This window comes from Dipteris shenzhenensis, chromosome 10 (genome assembly GCF_047967505.1).
Source record: "Dipteris shenzhenensis isolate YYH24624 ecotype China chromosome 10, Dip_SZ_1.0, whole genome shotgun sequence".
NCBI classification, from domain to species: Eukaryota; Viridiplantae; Streptophyta; class Polypodiopsida; order Gleicheniales; family Dipteridaceae; genus Dipteris; species Dipteris shenzhenensis.
This window is the reverse complement of record NC_141605.1, coordinates 11991057-12011935: the sequence shown is the minus strand read 5'-3', so window position 1 is coordinate 12011935 and position 20879 is coordinate 11991057. Positions and strand designations below refer to the sequence as shown.

General features: G+C 42.5%; 1 protein-coding gene across 2 annotated transcripts; it reads right to left on the bottom strand.

Annotated features, from left to right (window-relative positions):
* Positions 1 to 4868: 4868 nt before the first annotated feature.
* Positions 4869 to 16676, bottom strand: LOC147897402 (pentatricopeptide repeat-containing protein At1g18900-like). 2 transcript variants are annotated; one of them, XM_087380493.1, is made up of 2 exons: positions 16276 to 16676; positions 4869 to 8118 (listed from the first exon to the last, which is right to left on the bottom strand). In XM_087380493.1, the coding sequence occupies exon 2, from the start codon at positions 8093 to 8095 to the stop codon at positions 5150 to 5152; it is 2946 nt and encodes a 981-aa protein (XP_087236619.1). In that variant the 5' UTR covers positions 8096 to 8118; positions 16276 to 16676; the 3' UTR covers positions 4869 to 5149. The 2 variants fall into 2 exon arrangements, with proteins under 2 accessions (XP_087236619.1, XP_087236620.1); XM_087380494.1 differs by lacking the exon at positions 16276 to 16676 and adding an exon at positions 15933 to 16030.
* Between the last annotated feature and the right edge of the window lie 4203 nt (positions 16677 to 20879).

The window sequence follows — 20879 nt, the reverse complement described above, 5'->3', positions numbered from 1 at the left end:
AGGATCCGATGATGTGTCAACCCTTTGGGCAAAGACATGATTGATGCTCTGCATGAAGAATTTGTTCGAGCAAAGTATGTTGGCCTAGACAAATAAAAGTAAAGGCATCTACCCTTCTAACAAAGGAGGTGTGAACCATTGTAAATGTGGTGCGTAGTAATTACAAGGAATGTGAGTAGGGAGTCAGGTATATAAGGTTCTAGAATCCTAGAAGTTAAGGTTATCCTTGCACCATAGGCAACTCGTGTGTGGATTGCAGCCAAGAGTTGTTTGTATTCAAAGCCCTTTTGGGTTAAGTAATAGAAAGACACTTTGCTTCCAGTCGTTGCAATCTTTCCTTCTCTTTGTTTGTTTTGCTTTGAGTTGTTTGTTTCACCCTTGCTCCCTTTGCACTAGACATTCACTCTTGGCAATACGCATTCACATGACAAGGGAATACTAGTTTGGCCATCTAAAAGAGGCGATTGCCCTGCACACCCAGATGAAGGGAAGGGCGATGATGAACTAATCGTAGTACCACCACAATTTGTTGTTAACAATGTGGACTGATTTTGAGAGCAATGGATACCCACCTCATCTAAACTTTAGAGGGGGACATTGTGAAAAAACAAAACATAATCATGTCATGTAGAATCTTTTGAATTATGGCAATTTAATATTGTTGAGCCTTTGTTGGTGGAGATAACACTTTTCATAAAAGTTTTTTAGTAATGCACTTATTTGCTCACTTCATCACCCAAAAAAAAGCTTTTTGCAAATACTTGGAAACCCTATGTAAGTAATTACCCCTGTAATATGCATGGCATGGGGTATTTCTTATAGTCCCACCCCTCCACTCCTACTCCTCTCCCCCCCCCCCCAATCTCCACACTTAGGGGATTCTCATCCAAGGTAATATAATATGGTAATATAGTTGTTGATGAAATGAGCTATTCTCATCCAAGGTCTTCCCACACTTGTATTGAATATTCTTGGGATAGTGGAAATATGAAAGACCATAAAATAGCTATGAACCTCAATCGTATTATTTTGTACTTGTCCCAAGGAAGGAAGGTTGATTTGTTAAATGTTGACCTAAGGGAAAGCATCCCCATTGCCTATAACGGTCTCCCCTTCTCTAGTTTCTTTGCCTAATCGCATTGAATTTTGATTATTTATGGCTATGGATGCCAAATCTTCGCTCTTATTGGATCTCTTCCCTGTCCTTTAAATTCTCCCACACGTTCAGTCTATTTCCCTATAGAGAGCCCAAGGTGCTAATCTAGGTACAAAAGATATATGTGCTCTAGGAGACACAAAATTGCAATGAATTTCTTGAACCCTTGATATAAGGTGTTGAGCTTCTTTCTTTTCTTCATGCGCTATCTATAACTTGGTAGTTTCATAGATCTTGTCCTCTATGTTTGCATTTAGATACCATGCCATGTTAGGCAAGGATGGAGTGTTTGAAGTGCAAAAGGTATTATTTTGGCATGATGGGGTGCTTTCTTCTGTTTGATGGGTAATTTGGCTCTTTTGTCCCTCTACTAACTCTATTTGGACTCTTACAATAGCAAGGTTTGATTCCTCAAGAAGGTAGACTTGGTTGCATGCTCTAAATCTTTTGCATATGTCATGTATTATTGACCAAATTTCACCTTAACATTTCCTAAATCAGGAAAGGTGGAGACCATGCTGGCACCATTGTGAGTTGTGCAATGCAACACATTCAATGTTGACGATTTTAGAATGTGTGGAGCCTTGGTTTATGCACATAAGGCAAGATTGTCATAGCACTTGCTTACCAAGAAGAAGGTCGTAATCTATTCATGGAATGTTCTAAATAGATAAGTATACTATGGCCCTTGGTTCTCTTGAGCATCAAGTTCAAGGGTTTATCCTTCATGCCACACTATTGAGATCAAGTAAGTTTTTATCCAATGAATCAACTTTAGTTAAACCTTCAATGTCAAATTTGTAAACCATTCCAGAGCCTTGTCACTCATGTACATGAAGAAGGTGTCCTTCATTACACACACACACACACACACACACACATGCCTTCTTTAGGGACAGGACACGATGAGGGAATATGATCCCGACTAGAGAAAATGAAGGTAACCGCCTAATCTAAGAAAAATCCGACACCTCCTCAAAAGGAATAATTAAACTACAGTTAGTAGCTAAAGGGTACCGATTGGACGACCTGAGAACTTGCCCCTAAAGGGACTAAGGCCATGGAAAGGAACCCCCAGGAGTACAAAATTTTTCCCCTAAATAAACTCAAAAGACTCGCCCCTAAAGGGACTATGACCATAGAGCCCCCAATTAAAGTACGAACTACTTAACAAAGGCACCACACCCTAGGAACATGACGGACTAAAGAGGGTCTTAGACTCTAGCCACTCAAATACGCCAGTGGGCAAGTCCCCCAGTATGGATCACTTCCCCACAAACTGCACACACTGTGGGCATTAACTACAAGGGGTGGCGCGGCCCTGGACCACCAGCCCTCGAGCCCCAAGAAGGGACGTTATGATAGGGAAGAGTAGAAGACAAAGTCCCAGCCTTTAATGTCCATAGAAGAAATGGCGGTAAAACATGAACCCTTGCATAACGTGACGGCCATGATAGAGAAGGATCTCTGAGCATCCAAAGACCTTGGGATGAAGCGCCATCGAGAGCTCTGACACCTAATAACGAGGCTCAACGGTAGCTCGAGAGCAACGCCAAGGGAACACCGACGACACACTTAGTAGATATGGCATCCACACAGGTAAGTTGGGACACACCTTGTTAAACGGCCTGCCCCGCAATTCTAGAGCGTCCCCTGCGAGCTTTGTGTTTGCATATGAATAAGAGACAATGCCAGTCTCTCGAGTTTGTTCTAGCGACAAGCATCTTGCCACTTATTGGAGATCCATCAATTTCATATTTATCTTTTGTCGTGACCATTGGGATGTGTTTGAATCAGTTTGTTTTTTCTTCACCTCTCATTTGTGTTTTTTGAAACGAGGGACGTGATTCTGGTTAACTTGGAGTGCTTGGACTCTTCCAGGTGCTTAGCTGATAGTATTGACATAAGGGAGGATTCCTCGGAGTGTCCTAGGATTTCAAGGTCAAATGGATGTTGTGGTTCAAAAGGGGGCATTACAAGAGTACACACGGTAGAATGTGTCTCTTTGAGGTACATGGTTTGCTTTTAGAGCAAACACATAGGCAAGACAATGTTCTTGTATGTCCTTTCTGTCATTGATTTGAGCCTTTATAGCATGTTGTGGGAAGAATGTGCTCTTCATGTGTCTCAAGAAACAACACGCTGTGGCAAGAATCTATTCTTCATGTGTCTCAAGAAATACGAGATTGGAGGGAATGTGCCTTTCCAAAAGGTAGACGGGGAAGTGTGGGTGCGTCAAGCATATTGAACATGGACAAGGTGTATTGAAGCCAAAAAAGTACTTGTTTGAGAGCTTCATGGGAGCTCATTGTCCAAGTTATCTGGAGATATTCTTGGGATATCATTTCTCAAGATGGTTCTTTTGTTGCGAATCTTGCCAAAGGGAGGACATGTTAAAATAGACCCTAAACACATTGTACCTGGAAGACTATACGCTCATTATGAGTGGGATAGTTGGAAGATGGTGGCATCTGAATTGTTCAAGTTCGCATGTGGGAACCTGACGGAATGTGGTGATGCCATTTGGTGCTACCTTGGATGGTGGACCTGTGTACCAAGATGGTTTCCTACTGCGGGACTAGACCTACAGGAGCAGGAGCCACCGGTTGAAAAGCCAAGAGTCGAGATCAACACTGCACATTCCAGAGGGCTGTGACATAGGAGCCACTGGAGCATCTTCATCGATGAGTTGGGATTGAGCCAAGCTGTATCGGTGAGAGGTGGTATTGGAAAAGTCACCTCCCCATCTATAAGCCCCATATGAGAGAGCATGGGGGAGGTAGACTTAGGGTTAGGGCTACCACATGGGCAGCATATTGGCTACCATGTGAAGAAAACTCGCAGAGAAAAACAAGAAGGGGCGGCTGCCACATGGGCAGCACACCTCAGTCCTTACTTGGTTGTAAGGGGTTCTCAAGGAGACCTAGTGAAGACAAAACCATTACCCTTCTACACACACCCGAACACAACTGAACAAAGATGAAAGAATTCTACAAAGTACTTTATCGCAATAAGCTTCCTACAACCATCTCAGGTCCTCATCCTTATGGGGCTTGTTGGAGGACCAAAAGTTTGTTACATAGAAAACACAAAGTAGTGACAACCATCACCAGTTCGAAGAGAGGTCGGCAACTAGCTCTACTGCAGCTATATGAAGAACTGTCACCCTGCATCAAAAGATATCTCCACCTGTGCGTTGAGGTGAGAGACGCAGCACCATATTGGCAAAATCAGTACACTACTTCAACCCATTAAAAATTAGACAAATTTTACTGTCCCAGGGCAGGCTAAGGCGTTGATGTGTCACATATGGTCGTGTAAATAGGAGTCCCTCTCATCCAAAATCCAATTGACATTAGTCGTGAATAGGCAAGCCCGCTGGATTTCTATAACCCATCAATACTTTCTAGTGCATATGCACAAGCAGCAGGTTCTCTCCTCAAAGACGGGCATAAAGTGGGCCTTTTTAACTATTATCTCAAATATTGCATAAGCTTGTATTACCATTCTAAAATTTTCCCTTGGTGTCCTCGTGTTGTTCTTCAGCCATGAAAAACTAAGAGCAAAGGAAAATGCGCACCAATCTTGATCAAACGTGTATTTCATAGTATCACTACAAGCTTTAAGATTCAAAACCATGGTCTTAACCAAATTTTCTCTAGTCAATAAATCTCTTAATGGCTCTCGAAAGACTTCCAAAATTGTTGCCACTGCTTTTGAGATTTTCCTTTCAAAGGCTGCGTAAGCACATGAAGAAAGACATCGACATGCCAAATATTTCAATTCAAGCTCCCCGCATGCGTCATCATAAATTAAGCGATTAATTACAAGGCTGAATTAATACCTTTTCTGAAAGGATGCCGGAAGTGCATTCGCATGAGCCCCAATATGGAGCAATTCTTTCCTGACTTAAATTAAGAGGTCTAGCACAAGTAGTGACTTGAAGTCCTTCCCAAAAACTGTGAAAACGTGGCATCTAATTAATCATAGAACCTAAATCAAATGCATCTGTTCAATGTCTGACTCAAGCAACCAATCTGCAAGTGGCTTCCCTATCCCAACAAAACAACCGAGATTCCCATTCTCCACATGAAATGGAGAGCTCACAGTCTGAAGTATCTCTTCTACTGCCTGTTTCACCAATGAAGATCCCGTGACTCTGCTCCGCCGTCCCCATCCAGTGATTATATCTATTCTTTCTGGCACAACTCCAGTTTCAAGCATCCGCTCCTTTACAATGGAGAGTGTTCGACACAAGGCAACAACAGCCGTACCCATGGACATGGTATGCAAATTTATGGCCCAATATTTGGGAGACTTCTTTGTCACAGTCTTTGGGTACACTTTCTTCTCAGTAGCAACCTCCCACACAATAGCAGCTTCTGCTTTCAGGTTAAACTTGTGAAGAAAATTAATCAATGCGTCTGTGAAACTTCTCTTACTTTCTTGGGCCTCACAGCTGATTGTATTAAAAAATCGTGCGGTGTGCTCCCTGGTATCTTCCTCACCAGACTTCACTCCTGGTAGAGTGTACAGAAAGGCATGTGCTGCATGATTTGTAGTAGCCATGAGATTCCAAAGCATGTCGCAATCATGTTGACTTTCAGACATTGTGTAATAGCTAAGCAGCAGAGTGTATGTCAGAAGTGAAGGTTTGAGGTCCCGATCCAACATATCCTGAAGCACCTGATTCCCTGCATCATACATATTTCCCCTAAGAAAAGCACCAAGCAAGGAATTGCATGTTGGAACATTGGGCATAACCCCTGAATCAAGCATTTTGCTGTACCATTCGCAAGCTTTAGCAATATTTCCCACCTTTCCCCACATGTCCACTAAAAGACCATAAACAGTCATATCCGGAGCCCAGCCTGCTTCTTGCATTTCTGTAAATACATATTCGGCCTCTTCAAGGTGACCAACATGTCCCAGAACCTCCATGATGATACTATAAGTAACCTGGTCTGGGTGAAATCCAGTCTCTTGCATATCATTATATAGTTTCAAGGCAATATCATACTTCCCAGATTTTGCATGCAAATCAATTAATATATTGTAAGTCACCAGATTGGGAGTACAGCCTCTAGCAATCATTTCACAAAAGACTTTGTGGGAGGCAGACAATTCCCCAGATTTGCCAAGGCAATTAATGATCACAGTATATGTAAATGTGTCAGGATGTAAGCCGGCCTGCTGCATCTGTCTGTACATATCCATGGCTACATCCATAAATCCAGCCTTGGCATGCAGATCAATGAGAGTACAATAAGTGACTTTATCAGGTTTGCAGCCAACTTTCTGCATGTCATGAAATATTTGCAATGCTTCTCCCATATGATTGGCCCTACCATAGCAATGAATAAGTCTATTAAACGTCACAACACTGGGTTCGCAACCATCTCTTACCATGTCCTCCAGTAAAGTATCTAAGGCATCAAACCTCCGTGCACGTCCTAATATGCCGACCATGGTAGTGTAGGTATGAACGTCATGTTTGAAGCCATCTTGCTTCTTTGCCCAGTTAAAAAAATCTACTGCCAGGCCAACTTCTTGCTGTTGTTTAAGTACCTCATTAATGTGATATGGACTAAGTTTTTTATCCAATCTAGAAAGAGCATCTTCAGTATTTGGGCCCCACCTTAGTTGTCTCAATATATTGCAAACATACTCTGTAACCTCCTTCTCATCATTGCAGGAGCTCCGTCGAGCTATTGCTCCTGCTCTTCCTTGTTTGCTACTTAACTGTCCGGCATTGCCAGCCCTGTGGTTTGTTTTTTGGGCTACTCTCCTTGGTTCTACACACCCTGATGAACCTTGGACTGCTGACTGAGACTCGGATTTGACAGGCCAAACGCTGACTCCAGGGTGGTTGTCATTCAGACTGGGCAAGCTTGTCCCATCACGGGCATCCTCAAGGTGGGAAGCCATCCAAGATTGCTGTTTATCAGGGACATGTCTCAGCCTTCTATTTTTTGGCCCATGCACTGCTTTGTCAGGAGGAGTTGCTGTTTGTGAAGCCTGCACTTGCGGGGTTATATTCATGCTATTCAACCCATCTTTAAGCACACCTAATTGACTCGGGAGGTCCCTTCCTGAACTAGTTGACTGGGAACATGAAGAAAACTTTCTGATACCTTGTGGAACGTCACCAGATTTGGTTCTTGATCTGCCCCTGAGAGACCCACGATTACTAAGACCAGCAGTGACATCCCTCTCAGAAGTGATGTAAGAAGCAGAACCTTTTCCAACAGAATCAGAATTTATCTTTTCTCTAGGTATGTTTGGATTTGAAGATGAACCAGCCCTCTGCACCATGAAAAGAGCTCCATCACCATTCTTCACTGTACTCGAACAATCTCTCGACTCAGACAGCCTGCCAGCAGCTGCAATCCCCACCTTGCAGACATGCTCTGCAAGTGCCATCCTATTTTGTCCATAGTCATCTCCATTGATGTTTTCAGTTTGTAGCCTACTGCCTAGAGAAGTTGGTACAATCCTGGTTGAGCCCTCTTGCGCTCCACGGGAGACACCTGGACTTCCAGTTGTTCTCGACCTTGAAAAAGGTGGTTTCAAGAAATCATCTGTAGGAACTGGCACTTGAAGGAGGCCATCACCAAAATTGGCATTTACAGCATGGACCCTGTGAAGAGAATCACTGGCCAAGGGTATTCTTTCCTGAGATGTATTTGGAGTATTTGAACTATATGCTTCTGTGTGAGGAGATGCAATCTCTGCATGGTACACATTGCTGCAGCAGCTTCCGTGAGAAGTACTTGAAGATGCCCTTGTCTGGAAATGTTTTCTCTTGTCCCCTGCATCATCTAAATGTGAAGCTTCTGATCCATGTGTGTCATCAACAGAATTGCTTTTGTAGGTTCCCGCTACAAGCCATGCTCTGGCACCGTTGTACAAGGGAAGCAGTTGCTTTGGACGCAGCATAGCGGAATAAACAGGAAGTAATTCTGGTTGCAACAGAGTAACATTTTGGTTAATCCCATATTGGAGAGCGTCCCTCCCCCCAAACACACACACAGACAGAGGAAATCATAGTGAGAACTCCACTCTCCACTCAATGACAAACATAAAGAACAACAAAAGAAATGAAGAACAAAGAGTCCTTATTGATTCACATAGCAAAGCCACCAATATACTGGCCAGTAACTTTAACTATCACACACATGTCTCTAGATCAATATATTTATCATGGTCATAGTCACAAGAAACGTTTCGTCTGTTTCGTTGTTTCGAGGTTTCGACAGGATTTGTTTCGTTTCGTCTCGAATCTTCAGACGAAACTTATAGGTTTCGAAATGATACTTGATATATACAAGGATAGGGGCAGATAAGTCATGTTTAGAGTGAACAAAGAGAAATGCAAGTGTCAAGTCCTTAGTCAAGACACCCAGTGTCTAGGTAATCCAAAACACAAACACATTCAGAATTCAAGTCTCCTTTCTCAAGTTTCAACTTTAGACCAATTAATATTTATGGAGTCAAAACTTTAAAGCATATTGACATTGGACATTGGATTCTAGCATCTAGACATATGAACATCATTGATTCATTGAAATTTGAATCTAGATATATGAGTGCTGCTGCTCCTTGATCCAGGTGCTGCTCCTTGAGCAGCAACAAAGGGGATGGTGGGCAGGACTGTCGATGGCAGCAGGCCCTGGGCGTGGGCGTCGATTGCAGCCTGTTTGTGCAGGTCGTTGATGGCGTCGATGCTTGTGCAAGCAGCAGGTCGTTGATGGTGTCAGTGCATCACTGTTCTAGCGTAGGTCTCCCTTCTAGCCTCTAGGCCTTGTGTTAGTGGTGGCTAGCAGCAGCTAGCTTGAGCCTTGCAAGCAGGTCAACGGAGCAGCGGCAGTGCTAGCACATATGCTAGCCCACGAGCCACAAGCTCACGTGAGCGTAGGAAGCATAGGGAGCAGAAGCGGACTGGAGAGGATGCTGAGTACACAAACGAAATCAGGTCGGGAGGATCGCAATCGATTCGCAAAAGGCAGAAAGGAAAAAAGGGGCAAAAACGCCTTTTTGGGATTTGGGCGAAACATGCATTTCGTTGGGAGCGTTTTGTATTGTTTCGAAACGTTTCGTCCTGTTTCGACAGGGTGAAACACGTTTTCATGTAACACTGATCATGGTACCTACGGCTCAGTGGGACAATCACATAAGGGCACAAGGCATGATTTCAACAATAGAATTCTGTCGAAAAGCTGCCTATCAAATCATCACAAGGTTGACAGAAGCCTAAAGACTTGTACTCAAGAAACAAATTGTGACCTAACTGCCTTTAAAAACCTCCTAAATGGTTTGGAGGTCAAATCTCACTTTGAATCTCTTAGAACCCAAAGCTTTCTTCTGTGAAAGGATCACGACATATTCACCCATTCCTATACATAAGTGGCTTTTCAAGAGAGAGCAATCATTATCTCTAGAATCATATGCAGACAGGCAAACACTTATCCAAAGGGTAGCTTCAACAACCAACACTGATTAGCTCATGTTGTCGAGGGTTACTTATTAAATTTGCAAAAGATCAATACAAAGAAAAACCTGCTGCAAAGTGACATCTTCTTCAAAGGAGTTTCTCATGAGTGGTAAGCTTCTCAATCAAGTTTGGATATCTCAAAAGGTGAGACAGTCTTTTTATATATACATAGAAACAACCTGAAGACTCATATATGTAGCTTACTCCATTTTAAAGCTCAAAAGTTTAAGTTCACCTTTCAACCCGCTTTTACTTTTAAAAACTTGCATTCATAGGTTGGGTTAGTCCCTAAATTGGCATTTGAACCTACTTGGTTTCTGATGTCAAAATGTTTGTAGCTGCAGATTCTATGATAAGAAAGGTGTATGTGACCATGTCAAGGAGCATCTAAGGTTTGGGTGCTAGTGCTAAAAGTTCAACCATTGATCTCGTGTCGCTTAAGCGTGATCTAAGTCTTATGGATGCACCAATCGTACGAAGAGATATCATGTCTGTTTCGGTATGCACAAGACTTTTTCACTAAGTTGTTGTGAAGAAAATATATGAGACGACTCCCTCCTTGAATGCGCTACCAAAATCCTCACCGAGTGCATAATCTGGGACGAATCACCCAACCATAGATCCGTCAGGTCACCCTCGAGCACTGGAGGTCAAAGGGACGACACACAGCCCAACTCTAGATCATAGACCTCCACGTTCCATACCACCGAAACCCCATCGACAAGAGATGTGTCGATCTAGCTTGCTAGGAATCGCTATGGCTCTCTAGAAGGAACCACTATCTAGTTGCATGTGAACAGAGAGCAACTCCAAGCATGCTAGCTGGTGTGGTAAAAGGACCAATTGTGCTCATGGGAGCACTCATCAAATGGACACCAGTGAGTCGTCTCGAGATGGATGGCTCCATCTACAAAGGTGCAGAAAGCTGTAAATTGGATGATGGCCTCAAGTTCAACCAAAAGTTCTCGGTCATACAGTGAAAGCGTCCTCAATGCCAAGGGGATCCCCAACTAGAAAGCGAACTGCTCAGTCTGAAGGAATGAAATCCTGCAGTCCATCGGGCACATACCATAAAACCTCCGCGTGGTGCGGAGAATCCATCATAGCTGTCAGACTCATCACCATGCTGGGGTATAGGCTGCTTGCTTTTATCCGATAATGCATTGTGCAATGACTGGTTGAGTTGCTAGAACTGCTGCCCAAACTATAGAAACGTACCCTCAAGCATGGAAGAGAATGCCTCAAGGAACTGTTCCTGCACATCTAGAGATGTAGGAGATATGGGCCAAGTAGTAGGATATGTGGGCCGAGCAGGAACATCTGCCACCAGTGGGTGCACCCACTATGGAAGGCATTTGCTCATGCTAAGCAGCCTCAAATGGTGGATCACTGCCAAACTGACTCCTGGTACATGCTTGGGTGCCATGGTCAACTATACAGGAAAATAGAAGCTGGAATGTAGCTGGCTCCTTGCAAGAAAGTCCCAATCTTACAGACACTGTTGCCCCCACAAGCCAGTAGGAACACAGTGCAATGAAAGGAAGGAGACTCAATGAAATAGACAATGAGAAGAATCTACTATAATAAGCACCCAATATTGTTTCCATAGACACGAGAAATGTCGATGGAGAGGCTTGAGAGAAAAGTCAATAAAGAAACCTTGAAAGGGAGCCCAAATGTGCAAAGGACTGGTAAAGACCTGCAAAACTGCGCTGCGAAGGCCCTTTTTTTTTTTTTTGGGGGGGGGTGGGTTTCTAAGTCGCTTGAGACAGTTAGGACACCTAACATAAGGCCACTCTGACAGTTAGGACTCTTGAGTCACCCTAGTCAGTATGGGTAGGTGGCGGCACGGTGGAACATCACGGTGGTGCATGGCAGATCTCCGCTGCATCCCCTCCCACATATCAGTCTCAGGCTATCAATTGAAGCAAGGACAGATTGGGCTTCTGAAGCCATCCACCCAGATCATAGGAGTCGCTCTCGTCGAGGGCATGTTAGGGACGTGTCGCTGTCCAGCATCGCTGTTGTAGTCCGTTGCTGTTTGTCTCTCAATTTCTGCACCTTTGTTGTCTCTTTCCTAGTCATTGTAGTTGTCATGTGAGTCAGTTGCTGGTTGAACGTTCAGACTGCATTCAGCATGCTTGTAGGCTAGGCTACACTGCTTGCTTGTGTCTGCCCTTGACTCTTTCAGTGGGGTCTCTGCTGATTGACTGCACAGGGGAATGCTGTCCAGCGATGGCAAAGTTCCTAATGAAATTCCATGCAGAGTTGGAATTGTCGGATGTTGCACCTGGTGCTTACTGCCGGTAAGAATTATATCTTATTTGGGCAAGCCAATAGATGAAGAGAGAGGGGAAGCCAATAGATGAAGCTGCTAGAACCACTCTGTATATATGCATGCGCTCCACATGGCTTCCATATACACGCATAGCTTGAGTCAGTGGTCCAGCTCTCTCATGGATGCCGATCGGCTAACTTAGGTTAGTAAAGACACCAAGTAAGTACTGCTTAGAATGTCTGAGTAGGTACGGACTTTGACAGCCACTACATTGAGTTAGGTGAGTGAGCATCTCCAAGCGTAACACTTATATGGCATTGTCCTTCTAAACTGATTGACCAATCCCAAATGTAGGCAAGCCTCACTTCAAAATCTATTGCACAAAGCATAAGCCAAGTGTTGTACTTTTCTAGGTACACTTAGCTCCACTGTCCCCTACCAATCTACATGTGGAACGCAAGCCATGTGGTTATAGCACTACCAATAGATCTACCACCATCCCTCTGATTTAAGACTTGCTCATTGCATTGCACGAGCTTATCCACTTGGGCATGGCAAATGGCGAAGGCTCAAATGCTATTGGTCTTGGACGAGTCAACTGTTCAGACAATTATTGGCCGGATCAACACATTATGCTGTCCTCACAATTGATTCTTTAGGACTAGTCGAGCATTTCGCACACCCAAGGACGATGACTCATTACCCAACACACAAATTCAATGTGCAGATTAAAGCTGAGTAGCACAAACCCTTGTCCTACTTAATACAAGCCACTGTCTGTATAATGACGTTGTGTCCATTCACTAATCAAGGCTGAACTAAACCAAGAAGAGATAGAGTCACGTAAATAACAAACCAAAATGCTTTGATCCAAAATGCTTTGATACCAATGAAACCACCCTGCATATTCTTGGCAAACCTTGTTAAGAAACTCCAGAAACCAACATATGTTAAGAGATGCCTTATATCTAGTGCACATTGAGAAAGCAATACTCAGCTTCAAAATATAAGTGCTCCCCAAGACACTATTAAACTTTAGAATTTAGTATATACTTTACAGAGGGCCAGATGGAAATCCTTATCTCCTTACACATTGTGACCTTGCTGACTGCCTGGGAACCCGAGCAGGCCCTGCTACATCTTTATCTTTGGTTGCCCCCTGTGCCGCCCTGGTCCGCTCCAAGTCCTGTTTCGTATGGGCTACAACGAATCACTGGGAGACCAGGGTTGTGCCTTAGGCTGCGTGACTACCTTGCTCCTGCTGCAAACTGCAGCTGTACTTACAAATGGTGTTGCTGGCGGTATGACGCTCAAGTGAGCCTTACTCCCCTCTGCCCCCCTTCCTCAACCCCTTTGCTGTAGTCGGCTGCAGCAGCAGTCTGATGGCCAACTTGCTGTCCTCCCTACCCCAGGCTGCTGCAGACTGAGCTGACTTCTGCTGGTGTGGCCGTGTTCAATGCCATGTGGTAGCCCTGCGTCTACTGTCATAGGACTCCTGCAAGTGTCCTGTCTATGCAAGCTGATGCAGCCGTGTTCCTTGTTGCTGATGTCATTCTGCCATGGCTGCTTGCTGCTGCCTTCAGATGCTTGAAGATCATCTGTATCGCAGTCACTGCTGCCTCCAAGCTGCCCCTGGACTTGGTGTATCTTATGGCCTCCATTTCTGGTGCATCATGGTTCATGCTTGGCCCTACATGTGGCATCCATCCTATGTCCACCCTAGAGGCAAACACCAAGCCACTGCCCCCTCACAAATGCAGGTCAGCCTGACTGCCCTTCCCCAAAACTAAACCCCACAGTGCCATAGGTAGCTTGCACATCATCCTAGAGAGGATGCAAGAGACAACCATATATTTCGCGGTAGTTATTGGACCATTGAAGTAGATGATTTTCTAAAGTGGAAAATCTAGAGGGATAAAGAAGAGAACAAAAGGAGAAGTTGAAAGAAAAAGTCTTCAATCCAATGGTTCATAGAAATTCCATCCTTGTAATCCGTGATTCATCTGCTTTCCAAATAGCTCTTTGCCATAATTAAAAAAGTATTTGGAACATTACAGAACATCAAGCATCAAAATGGCATGCCTCAAGAAAGGGGCACTGTCACAGGGAACAGAAATATTGTGTCATATAATGTGTCACCGTATGACCACAAGTATCAAAAAATGTTCACTTTTGCGACTCAGAAGTTTCAAGATAATATATACCTTTGTAAGACTAGAATCTATCCAATCATACAAATTCAGATTTTGATTTTCTAAGAGTCCAAAATTCACCAAGAAATGTTTACGTTTCAAGAAAATCTTTGAACGTCACAAATGTCATCCATATTACAAATATATTGACATCCCTTATGTATCATCAAATTATACACAAATAGTCTGTAACTCATTATAGGAAATGAGATAAAATAAAGAAATGTGGTGATTGTTACAAGGACCCTTTCATAAGACAATTGGGGCCAAGGAACAGAACCCAGGAGCAACAGACACTGAAGAAAGCAAACTGTGCCCTGCTAGGCTGTCGTGTGCATCCACCGTCCCTTTAAACATATCCTGGATGAATCCAGGAACATTCCCAAACTCATCCTTTAAAAACACAACATATCATGATAGTCCCTCACAAGGTTGAAAACCATAAACTCCATCATGCATAGCAGGGACTAGCTACTATGACATCCCCACTGATGTCATCAGCGCCCAACGGTGGGTGTAGACCATAGTATAAAAATATGCTCTCACACATACTTGAGCATCCATTTATACAAAGTCTTCGTACTGAGTTTTTGTCGGCACTCCGAAGGTGAAGGGCAGACTCAGCCATGACGAAGGCTAGCACTAAACATCCATGAACTGTGCTTTGCACTTGGCTACCCTTTGACGACTGCTACTACAATGAATCACCTTCTCCACAGTCAATCATAAAATTACGCCCACAACACTATCTGCCTTATATGCTTAGAAGCCGCCACGACCATCACAAAATGCTTGGTATCTCGAGCAAGCCATCTCCTCCCACGACCAAATGCAAAACTTCCTCTTCAAACTCTGTCGAGCAATAACCCGTGGCCACCAACTTCGTCAAGTTCTGGGATTTCTAAGTGAGGACTCCTCAAGGACATGTGCCTGGCCCCTAAGTGTAAATGTGCACATTTGGCATGAGGAATGCTAGGTGGCTGCTCACCTGAAGTGTCAAGCACCTTTGGAAGAAACTCTGGAGACCGCTGGTGAAGCCGTAGCATGAAGACTGGTGGTGAAGCAATGGGGTTCAGACTAGTAGGGTATCTTAGGTTCCTAGACTCGTTAAGAAGTTCTCTAGAAGCCTCTTTGGCCCTTCTGCATATGTTCCACATGGTAACTTCCTTCCCTAACTGTAGGAAACTAGATCCTCCAGTCAACCACCCCAAATGCTCTCGTACGCACATACACTCATGTCCACGAGAGCAAGCTAAAACCAAAAACCCTGTACAGACAAGCGTGGCTATTCAATGAGCGAGAGTTCGATGCCATCTTCCAAAACCCTTGCCACCAAACCCAAAACGCCAGTTCTCTAGTACAACATTGGAATCATCGTATTCAACTCTGAATGGCAATAACTCACTAAATTTGTCCCTGCTGATCTTGCCATCTCTAATTTGCAAACGAAATGAAGAAAGGATGGGGAACTAGATCTCCTAGGAATACAAAAGAGCCTGCATGCAAATCAAAGAACCGCTCTACAACTTCCAGGAAGCTGACAGGTGAGCAGCATCAATAAGCGGGAAATTTCTTGGCCGCTAGTCCGAAATCAATAGCCATTGACGGAGATGTCGGTCAAAAGATCAACAGGATGATTAACTTCCTCTCTTCACTCAAAGCTACGAGCTAACAAACTTTGCAGACTACGGCCCGTGCTGTACATTCTTTCTCGTTTATTTCACTATTCAAGATCTGCAAACGGAATGAGCACTAGATCTACGTGGAGTATACAGCATCCTGCATGCATCAAAGAATCGTATATATATGTACCTTAGTAAGACTAGAATATATCCAGTCGTACAAATTCAGATTTTTGTTAAACTAATCTCTTTAAACTGGTCCACGGCTTTCCATTACGCCGACCGGTCCCACAATCAAATTTTGCTTCTCCGTTAGAACATTTTACGAGTACCTGCTCTACGTTAACGTTGAATCAGTAGGCATTTACTCATTGAATTTACGATGACTAATCTCAAATGTGAGCAATCCCCTGTTTTCAGCCTTAACATTTCCTCATATTCGCATGGCTTACTGCAGAACCAGTGAATTCATCGTGAGACACTTAACGCGTCAATAAAGGGAGAAATCATGTTCAAGAAATCAGCGGTCTTACTCCTTCAACCGCTATCCGAACTCCGAATCTCGAGCTTGTCACGTGCACATTCGCATCGCGTGCTGCAGGCGAAGCCGGAATGCGGCAGCAGAAGGAAAGGCCCAACGATGGAAAGCGACATGGGCGATGGAGCAAAGAGGTTCCGAGGACCCAAATGGGAGGGTCGTGAGGAGTCGACCCTCCCAAATGAGGGGAGGAGGAGAAGAGAATTGATGAGAGGTGTTTACGAGCTGACGGCGCGTCTGCTGTTTATACCATGCATTCATTCCTTTGCCCTCTTCCCACGAGGAAACAAGCGACTACTACTTTTCGAGGACCCCATTGGCACGCGAGAGAGCCTAGAGGGAGAGAGGGAGCGCTTTGAAGAGAGAGAGTGTGTTTGTGTGTGTGCCCTAGCTTGAGAGAGATGGGAGAGAGAGAGAGAGAGAGAGAGAGAGAGAGAGAGAGAGGTGTCGTGTGTGTGTGTGTGTGTGTGTGAGAGAGAGAGTGTGTGTGTGTGTGCGTGTTTCTCACCAAAAAAAAAAGTGTGTGTGTGTGTGCGTGCGCGTGAGAGAGAGAGAGAGTGTGTGTGTGTGTGTGTGTTCAAAAAAAGTTTCCCAAAAAAAAAAGTAATTGCATGTTCCTTTTCTGGGAACTGCTTATTATAATATAAAGATACATGGATTTCACCACACACAAATAGTGTGTTTACAAAATGTCTATATGTGTGCGCGCGCGTGTGTGTGTGATCTTTTTTCTTTCGTACTTCATGGTGGGTTTTCACCTCTTCTGAGGTTTCCACAAAGAAATACAAGATTTCACTATTTAAAAAAAGTGATTGTGTGTGTGTGTGTGTGTAGACAAAAATACCCCAAGAACATGGCACTCAGAAGCTCTTAAAAGATTATAACAAGTGATCATTGTATTATATTCCAATAGTACGTAAATCTTGCAAGTACATCAAGAAATCAAGGTTGAATCTTTTAGGTGTCCAATACTCCACGGTCTGGGTCCACTTACCTACCACCATCCAGAGAAAACCAGTTGTTGGAACAACAAAGTTTTAAAAGGGTAGACAGATAATGCTTGCACATCCCGCGAGAAGGGCAAGAAAAACGGCGTTGTAGTAGCAAAGCATGTGAGAGCTACAACGAACTATCAAGCAAAAAACGTAAGAAAAAGAGAACGTGTCGTCGCTGCATAGGGGGAACAGGATACATCGCGAAAAAAGCAGTGCAATATAGCTCTGGTAGAAGCAAATCTACCTCAGAAGAGGGCATGGTAGATGAAAAGAATAGCGCATGAAGGAGTGGTCATGAGAATCGAATAGAAGAGCATAGATAACAATGCATCCCATTGCAAGGAGCGGGAGTACTTTTGAAGTAGTCAGCACCACCCTCTCATTAAAGTCCTCCACATGCATTGTGTCATGAGCCAATGAGGACATCCTTAGTCTATCCACACAAATCTCTTAAATAAGGTTCAAACCCATGAGCAATTAGACCCGTAGAACCACATAGGTTCCTTTCATAAATCCATGGGGTAGCATGAGGTATTGTAGAATTGTAATCAGAGAAAAAGAAGGGAGGGAAGGGGGGGGGGGAGGGAGGGCTGGGGCCAAAATTTACATGCATTTTGGATTTAACCCCCAATTACGAAAAGACATTTAGAAGAAATATTTAAATTTTCGTGAGGAATAGATTAGGAATTATCAAAGGACGTCATAGCAAGTAGGACTGACGCATGTATGTAATTCCAAAATGAATATTAGAAATGGTCAATCAAAGTATCAAGAGATACATTATGTGTTTGCAAATATTTCCCAGGTCTCACCAATGAAGACTTTCGAGGCATAAAAAAACTTGTGTGTGCATATGTGTGTTTGTGTGTATGTGAGGCAGTACAAGTTGGATAAATGTGTGTGTGTGTGTGTGTTACCTACTAAGACAGTATTATCTACTTTTTCCATACTACATCCTCTTGATTCCTATGTAACATAGCCTTTTTTCCTTTTTTCTTTTCTTTTCTTTTTTCTTTTTTTCTTTTGCCTCCCCATTCCCATGTTCCTATTGTTCCTCTTGCCTTAGGTGCATGAGGGTGATGCATTTTGCATTTATAGTTGGTGCATTCATACCATTCTACTACAAGGGCATCATTATTATCAATTTAACAGCTTGGAACTTTCATGGTACTTGTATATAAGAATGCAGAATTCAGACAACGTCATTCTTAGACTTTTGTCAATCATAAGTTTCAATCTGTTCAAAGTATAGATTGATCAAGAGCATGAACATCCATTGAAAAGGTCTGGTTGTGTAATAACCAAAGTACAGTTCACCGTTAACCAACCAAATCCATATTGTTTCCATGGAACTTCTAAGTAAATATTAAAAAGGTGTCAAAAACTGTTAAAAACCCTGTGGGTGTCAAAAGGAGTTTTTCCTTTGGTCATTGCACTTGAGCCAAGGACCATTGTAGACTGATCTGAGTTGTATGTCTACATCTCTTCAGTTTCCTTCTCTTTTATTAGAAATTTGAGGTAGGTAGCCGAACTCACCTACATCCATCCATAAGCATAGCATGTTAGAACACATTATGGGACTGCAGGCTTCACGGCCTGGCTACAGTTGTTATCCATGTCCACCTTATTAAATTTTTGATCAAGACTGATGCATTAATTGTTCCGAATGTTAGAAAGTATATTGATTTGTCTTAGAGGGTCCCTCTAGTGGAGATAACTAGAGAGCAGAAAGTCAGTTCTTTCCTGAGGGATTCATGGTTTGAAATGTGTTTTACTATCTACTATGGGTGAACCTTAGAGAGTACAAAAACTGGCATTAGTGTTAAAATGTACAGTTATACCTCCAAAAATCCCATTAACAATTTCTTGTCTCACAAATTACAGGGGCACCTTCACGATTTTGGACTCTGATAGTTAAAAAGATCGGAACAAGCATAAGCTCCACATCACTTTCCTATGCTTATCAGTCCATTTTCTTTTAATACAGTTTTTCCCCCACCCTAGTGAGGGGCTTTCCTATAATCACCCGATTGTTCAACCTTGCTTCTTGGTATATGGATATAGCAAGGTGTCTGCATCTGGGATGGACTTGCTTGTATAGAGAGCCTCAACGTTCTTGTACAATTTATATACGTATATTTGTACATTAGGATCCATCATGCATTCACATAGCTTCCCTAAATTATACTATTCGAGTCCTGTTGTTATTTTGGTGATGCACTCTACACTTTCCTGAGTAGCAATGCTAGTCGTGCTTTTCGAAGCACACTCATTAGTGCTTATATCTCCTCCAACGTAATGGAGAGAGGTTCTGACGAGCTTCGAATACGAGATAGATTAGGAAGGGTATTCCCCAATAGTACATCCACTCTTTGAGACAAAAATGATCACCAATATACAAAATTTTCAATGGTCATTGTATGTATATTCAAACAAATGTCTTTTGTGGAAAAGATAAGACATATCACCAAAATAATGAAGTTTATTTTTTAAATATTTCATTTATTTTTTCTTTTGAGTTTTTGGTAGATACAAATTACTCATTGTTTGAGAAGAAAAAGCCTTTGACTATTGATCTTCATATGTAGTCAAAATTTGACTACACATAACTTTTTTATGTTCTAGAAACTACTATACATGCATTTATGCAACTCATGCAATAAGAATTTTGATGTCCCAGAGTAGACATCTACTACTCATAAACAAAAGTTTTGCATTTTGACTATACATATGTTTTTTATGTTTTAGAAACTACCCTACATGCATTTATGCAACTCATGAAAAATATTCATTTGAAAAACAAAAGAAAACTTTTTAATTTCCATGAAAATGATGTTTTTTTAAGTATCTTGGAGAAGAAAAGTTGACCTTATCAAAGGACCTGCATGTAGTGTTAGTGAGTTGAACCCTTGATCAAATTTTAAAACTAATATGACTTAAGATTTTTATAATTGATAACTTCTTTCTGTTTTTTATGTATTTTAAGTAGTTTTTTACTCTATTAACTAGTAGAGAAACTGAACTATGATTTGTGAGATCACTTGTAAAACCTTAGTGATGCATATATTTTTCTCATTGTAGGATCCATCAAGTAAAGTTTGGTTCTCATTTTAATGGACACCAACTTGTTATTGGGATAGCAATATAGTCTCCAAGCTCTAAAATAGATTTGCTTAGGAGTTACAACTTAATTGGAAGGTACAAATGCAATTTTGTATAGTGTAGTAGCAATGGGAAGTGGCTTCTTTCCATAGTGGGAATTAGCTACTTTACAGTAGGAAGCATCTCACAAATGCAACGTTTGAATAGTGTACTAACAATGGCAAGTAGCTACTTTCCACAATATGACACCTTTACCACATATGGAGTTGGTCCTAATTATCTAAATCATCATGTTACTATACCAAATCATTATGTTACCAATGATCTAAACCATTATTTACATAGCTCCTTTAAGTGTCTCTCTTTAAAATCCTATATATAAGATGTGTAAGTGTGTATTAAGAAAACATTCAAAGTAGCAATATGTGAAAAAATTGGCCCCCATTTTGCTCATCTACATAATTTAATATTTTGTTTAAACGTCCATCCACAAATTCCATAA